Raw genomic sequence first — 6,144 nt, 5'->3', positions numbered from 1 at the left:
GTAGCTAAGCGCTTGAGGAAGCGTACTTTAGGTCACCGACCTTTCGTTCTTTACAAGACCAAGTATGAGTAAGCGGATCGCAATTCGCTTACTCGAAGAGTAATTATTGCCCTACCAAGGCTAGTTGACTCTTCGCTTTAAATTCAAAACTGTTTATTTTTTATCCCAATTTTTAAAGTTTAAATTTTCCTAAATATACTAAATATATAGAGTAAAATCTAAATACATGCATAACCACTGGCTACCTAGCCACATACCGTATTTTTGTATTAAGGGATGGGTCACACAAGATGGTGTAACTGTACAAAGGTGTTGATTACACAAGTTGGTATACTAAAAAAAATCGTGTGGCTACACCGTGACAAGAAGCCACTACGTGGCAGGACTGTCAGTTGTTATGCATATTGGTTAAGTTTTACTATTTAATTTGGAGCGCCTAAAGTTTTAAAAACAGGCGGCTCTATCGCAAATAAAAAATAATTACAGTTTCAATTTTGAGCTAAAAAGCGTCTTTGTAAAGGTTTTATGTACCCTTGAGGATAGCGGATTGTGGTCCACTACGCTTGTACTGGTTCTTGCATAGAACGTAAGGTTGGTGATCTTAGCTTAGCTTCCTCCAAGCAAAGAGCTACGGGAACCCCGCAATAGTCATCATCTTTCTTCAACGTAAAATTATCGTAATTTTGTTTCTTCACCCATCGCTGAGGGTTATTTATATTAGCGTTCGTTGAATCCAAGCTGATCTTACGTCCAAAAATATATTGCTTAATACCAAGATGTAGGCCAAATTAAGCAACTTTGGTGTGTCTTGTGAGCGCCATTTGATAATAGTTCATTTAACGGCAGGCATTAGGTCATGACGCATGCCGACATTGTCTCGACTGCACTAAAAACTTCGAGAGGAATAAAGAGGAAAAGCGATAAAAGTTGTCATTTTTCGCTTAGAGAACTGATTCGTTTTTTTTAAATACCCCAACACGGCGTATTGAGACTGATGTTGAGACATGATCACCACCCGTTGGCTACGGATTATTTTAAGTTTCAGCAGATAATGATCTATGTATGCTGTACTGAACTCGTACGAGAAAATACCCTAATCAAGCCCGCATACACATCGAATCTTTTCACGACTCTTGCAATTAACAAGACAGGTCCTTATATACGTGCTGCAGCTGGAACATAGCTGATTATATCGAGCATTTTCAGTTCCGACGTCAGTTTTTTAATGACAAATTTGAAAGTACCAATAACAGCTAATAAATCGTCTTTGATCAAGTTGATGTCATATCATCCGCTCTTGAACCCAACTGGCACTTGACCAATCTGCTCATTTACCTTGTCATATCTATTTCCCAACACCAATGCTGCTGTTCACAATTGTAACGGTTTTGTCCAGATCGACCCCGAGAACCTGCTAACATTTCAAATCGTGGGCAGAAATGATTTCCGCAAAGGGGGGCAATGAATTTTGACCATAACGCTTGCGATGTAGAAGAGCATGTCCGTTAGCAACGCTTTTGGACTGTCTTTTATAGTACCTCCTCAGTAAAGCTATCTGCTACCGATATTGAAACAATAGCATTATCTTTGGTGTATGTGGTAATTTCTCCTTGCTTCACTAAAGTCGGCTTGAAAGTAGCTTTGAGATAATATACGATGAAATGATCGAGATAGTGATCGCTTGACTTTATGGAATTTTTTTTGCATTGCCTTGATCATGTTTTGAGCCGTTGAAAAGCTTTCAATAATGATAAACTTTCTTTTTGTGATTATGTAGCTTATCAGAGCTTACAAATATTCACTCGCACTTAGGACAATGGTACTTGCTTGGGAGCATGCCTTTCGTCAATGTGCTCTCATCTTTCGCTTCAGTCTCATCAACGAAAAGAATTTGATGAGCATAGAATTAATCGAATCGAATATTGAGTCACGTTTCTGATGGCATCGTCTCAAGCAAAGACATTAAAGCACGATCGATTAAAATGGGGAGTGCTCATTGAGATCAATGATGAATCGTTCAGCAACGATAGATCATACTAGATATATTATGAGGCCAGAATAAAGACAAGTCATTCCATAATCAGCTTCATTGTCCAGAATTTGTGACGATGATCGATGAGATCAAGATAACTTAGCATCGTCTTGTTACAGACGCAGAGATACATCATTTGTTTCGAGAAAGGGTTGTACGTTCTGGATGCACTTGTCGATTTGATCAACTTGTATGCATGTTTCACATGTGCATCGCACGAAAAGTACACAAACGTCATCTTGATATTGTCAACTCGAAAAAAGTGTGTTACAAGAAGTTATCCTGTTTCCTGAACGCTTTCCATTGGCCTAGACACAAGTAGATCTACAAGAATTAGATGGATACTTGTATATCCTTCAACTTACAACGCATCATGTTCGACTACCACATTCGATCAATTTGCTCGAAAAATACTTTCTCAGATAGCAGGGCAATTAAACGTATACAACAAGTCTGGCGATGGGGACTCAGACGTAATAATGACTTGGTGTTGAATCCAGATCTAAATCCGTATGAAGCACTTACTGAGCAAGACAAACAGTACAATCGGGACACATCCATAGCAGCATTGAAGCTCTTGGGTATGTGTTTGAACCTCGTGGTATTGGATCAAAGTAATGACTTTAAGAATGTCACGTTTCAAGTCACTTCCGCTTAAAGATTGAACCGTTGGCAGGTAATATACACGAAGCTTGGGCACACAGGCTTGGTTGAAGTTTTGTCCTTGTCGAAATGATTCCAAGAAAGACAAGATTAAGTTGTGACATAAATGTCTTATCGAAATACAGCCATTCAAACAGTGATATGAATTTGAGGCTGCGGGTTTGTCTTTGAGCACAAAGACCTACATACATTGAACAAGCAGAATGTCTTATGACTACTAAACGTCCTGAAAAATTCGGAAGCGCTTTCAATGAATGAAGCTAACGATGGCGCGAGATAAAAGCGGACTTTTTGATCGTTTGAGACTATTCTCGACTTTTTGTTCCGGGTTTTTGTCACTTCTTGTCCAGCGATCCATCAAGATTTGAATAATAATTTAAAATAAAAGATAAAAAGCATTTCTAAAAGTAAAAGAAAATTTTCCTCCAGCTCACTCACAACTCATTGCTTTATCTCGTGACAGTTGTCACGATGCCGTTGTCAGTTTAATGAGATGTATGAAAGTATGTCAGCATCTTAAAATAGAAAATAACGTTGTGCAAGCGGTAAGCAAGAAGCTGGTCGACACGTGAGTAATTGTCCATCTGCATGGACTCGATACGTCTCTGGATCTACTTTTAATCTTGGTAATGCATCATTCAGTTTCATGTCTTTTTTCGTGATTCCACGACATTTACGAACGGCTTCAAGTCGTTTTTTTAATCCATACGTCTGTGCAATCTTCTTTTCAAGACAACTTTGACTGACAAAGGAAATTGAACCAAGTCCAATCACTGAGGGATTTAAACCTCCAAACATTGGACGCATTTTTACTGGTTGGGGCGTCGGAATCGATGCATTTATATCACCCATTTGAGCAAAAACAATGATCCCCCCTTTTAAAATCAATTCAGGTTTACTTCCAAAAAAACAGGGTTTCCAAAGACAAAGATCCGCCAGTTTATTCACTTCAATCGATCCGATCAAATGAGACATTCCATGTGCAATTGCTGGATTGATCGTGTATTTTGCAATATACCGTCGAACTCGAAAGTTATCACAACCCGGATTTGAAGCCGCATCTTCTGGTAATATTCCTCGTTCTTTCTTCATTTTATCTGCTGTTTGCCATGTACGTGTTATAACTTCTCCAATTCTTCCCATAGCTTGAGAATCGGATGATATGATACTAATTGCTCCAAGATCATGTAACACATCTTCAGCTCCAATGGTTTCACCACGAATGCGAGATTCAGCAAAGGCAACATCTTCTGCACATTTTGCATCTAAATGGTGGCAAACTAATAACATATCAATATGTTCTTCAATCGTGTTGCGTGTATATGGACGAGTTGGATTCGTGGATGAAGGTAAGACAGATAGTTGAGAACAAACGGTTAAAATATCAGGTGCATGACCTCCACCAGCTCCTTCACTATGATATGTATGAATTGTTCGATCTCGAAAGGAGCGAATTGTGTGTTCGACACAACCCGATTCATTTAAGGTATCCGTATGAATTGTCACTTGAACATCATTCTTTTCCGCAAGACTAAGACAAATGTCAATAACAGCAGGGGTTGTCCCATAATCTTCATGTAATTTCATACCGACGGCACCAGCATCGATTGTCTCTTGTAAATCATCTTGAACGCATGTATTACCTTTACTTGTAATACCAATATTGATTGGACAAGAATCCGTGGCTACAAGCATCATTTTGATATGATTTGGACCGGGAGTACAAGTTGTAGCTTTTGTACCTGTTGCCGGACCGGTTCCACCACCAACTAGTGTCGTGAGACCACTCGCAAGTGCTTCAGTACATAATTGTGGACAGATGAAATGCACGTGGGCATCAAAACCACCAGCTGTAAGAATTAATCCTTCACCTGCAATTACTTCAGTATGAGTCCCAACAATTAAATTTGGTGTCACATTCTCCATCACATCCGGATTTCCACCTTTTCCAATGGCGCAAATGAGTCCATTTTTCACTCCAACGTCTGCTTTGTAAATACCTGTATAGTCGACTATTAAAGCATTTGTAATGATAGTGTCAACGACGTAATCTGACAATTTACGAGAAGCTTGCCCCATTCCTTCCCGTAAGACTTTGCCACCCCCAAATTTACACTCATCACCATATACTGTCAAATCATAGTCAACATGAATTATAAGGTCCGTATCACCAAGTCGAACTTTGTCATTGGTGGTCGGTCCATATGTTTGAGCATATACACTTCGAGACATTTGACAAATCCCAAACTTCGGTTTAGTGGCATAATCCGGTACCTTAGTCCAATCAAGTTTACGATGGTGAAAACCTTGCGCTACGGCATTCGCGACGATTGTATCGACCTTGAGTGTATCCACAACGCCTGTTGCCAAGTTATTTCCACCACAAATGACTCGATTACCTGCAATTGGAACAATCGAGACGGTCTTTTGATCTCCTGGCTCAAATCGCACGGCTGTACCTGCTGGAATGTTCAAACGATGGCCATAAGCGACTATTCGATCCATTTCCAAGTACGGATTCGCTTCAATAAGATGATAGTGACTTCCTACTTGAATTGGTCGATCTGATAGATTCGTGAGCTGAAGAACGCGCGTCTCACGACCTACATTGAGAATAATGTTTGTATCTGGGGTGATAATCTCTCCTGGTACAATCGTCTGAGTCGTGTCTACTGGCCCAAAGATCTCAAGATTGGGAACTGGTAGAAACGATCCGTACAATGCCAGCGATAAATTCCCATTCAGACTTGAGATTGGATTGTGAATAGTCACGAGTTTCGTACCATCTGGAAACGTTCCTTCGACTTGAATTTCATCCATCATCGCAGCAACTCCTTCCATAACTTGACGTCGACCAAGCATTTGAGCTCCAAGCATCATAAGCTCTGCTACTGTCTTTCCATCTCGAATTAGCTCAAGCACTTGAGTCGCTATGAGTGCCACACTTTCACTGTAATTGAGACGAAGTCCGCGCGCCAATCGTTTCTGTGCGACAATTCCCGCCATATGCAGAATCAAATGATCTTCTTCTCGTGGACTTAACTTCATCGTGCCAATTTTCTTTCTAACAGTCTCGAAAAACAAATGAATGGGTGACTGTGGGAGTTGAAGCGCAGTGCGTCACGCTACTATCATTGGCTGACATGTCGTACGTGGTACGAATTTGTTGTCACGTTGTAGGACAGAAAGGCCAACGTCAAGTTTTTCCATAGATCACATTGCACTGTACCCACTATCACACATGTTGTGTATCGCACAGAAGACAGGGACATCTGTCTAAATAAACCTGTTTAATTTAAAACCCTTTCTAAATTGAACAGAAGATATGGACCCCTGTTGGGCACCATACCTACATTAAAACACCCTTAAAATTTGAAAATTTGAAATTGATAGCTCAGTCCCGACAAATTTTCTTAACTACATCTCTCTATATAGCGTACACCGATCCT

General features: G+C 40.1%; 2 protein-coding genes across 2 annotated transcripts; one reads left to right on the top strand and one right to left on the bottom strand.

Moving 5' to 3' along the window:
* Positions 1-1,841: 1,841 nt before the first annotated feature.
* On the top strand, positions 1,842-3,213 carry PHALS_14666 (Ryanodine receptor Ryr). The gene has a single exon (XM_036407552.1). It carries the CDS (start codon positions 2,370-2,372, stop codon positions 2,688-2,690), a length of 321 nt encoding a protein of 106 aa, XP_036263246.1. The 5' UTR covers positions 1,842-2,369; the 3' UTR covers positions 2,691-3,213.
* PHALS_13129 (alpha subunit) lies at positions 3,212-5,743 on the bottom strand (the record flags this gene model as incomplete). The annotated part of the gene is made up of 1 exon (XM_024728822.1): positions 3,212-5,743. The coding sequence occupies one exon, from the start codon at positions 5,741-5,743 to the stop codon at positions 3,212-3,214; it is 2,532 nt and encodes an 843-aa protein (XP_024579261.1).
* Between the last annotated feature and the right edge of the window lie 401 nt (positions 5,744-6,144).

This window comes from Plasmopara halstedii, assembly GCF_900000015.1.
Source record: "Plasmopara halstedii genome assembly, contig: Scaffold_650, whole genome shotgun sequence".
Taxonomy (NCBI): domain Eukaryota; phylum Oomycota; class Peronosporomycetes; order Peronosporales; family Peronosporaceae; genus Plasmopara; species Plasmopara halstedii.
This window is presented reverse-complemented; position numbering and strand designations above follow the sequence as displayed.

Coding starts and splice junctions, on each gene's coding strand:
- PHALS_14666 (XM_036407552.1), top strand. CDS start 2,370: ATGGATACTTGTATATCCTTCAACTTACAACGCATCATGTTCGACTAC.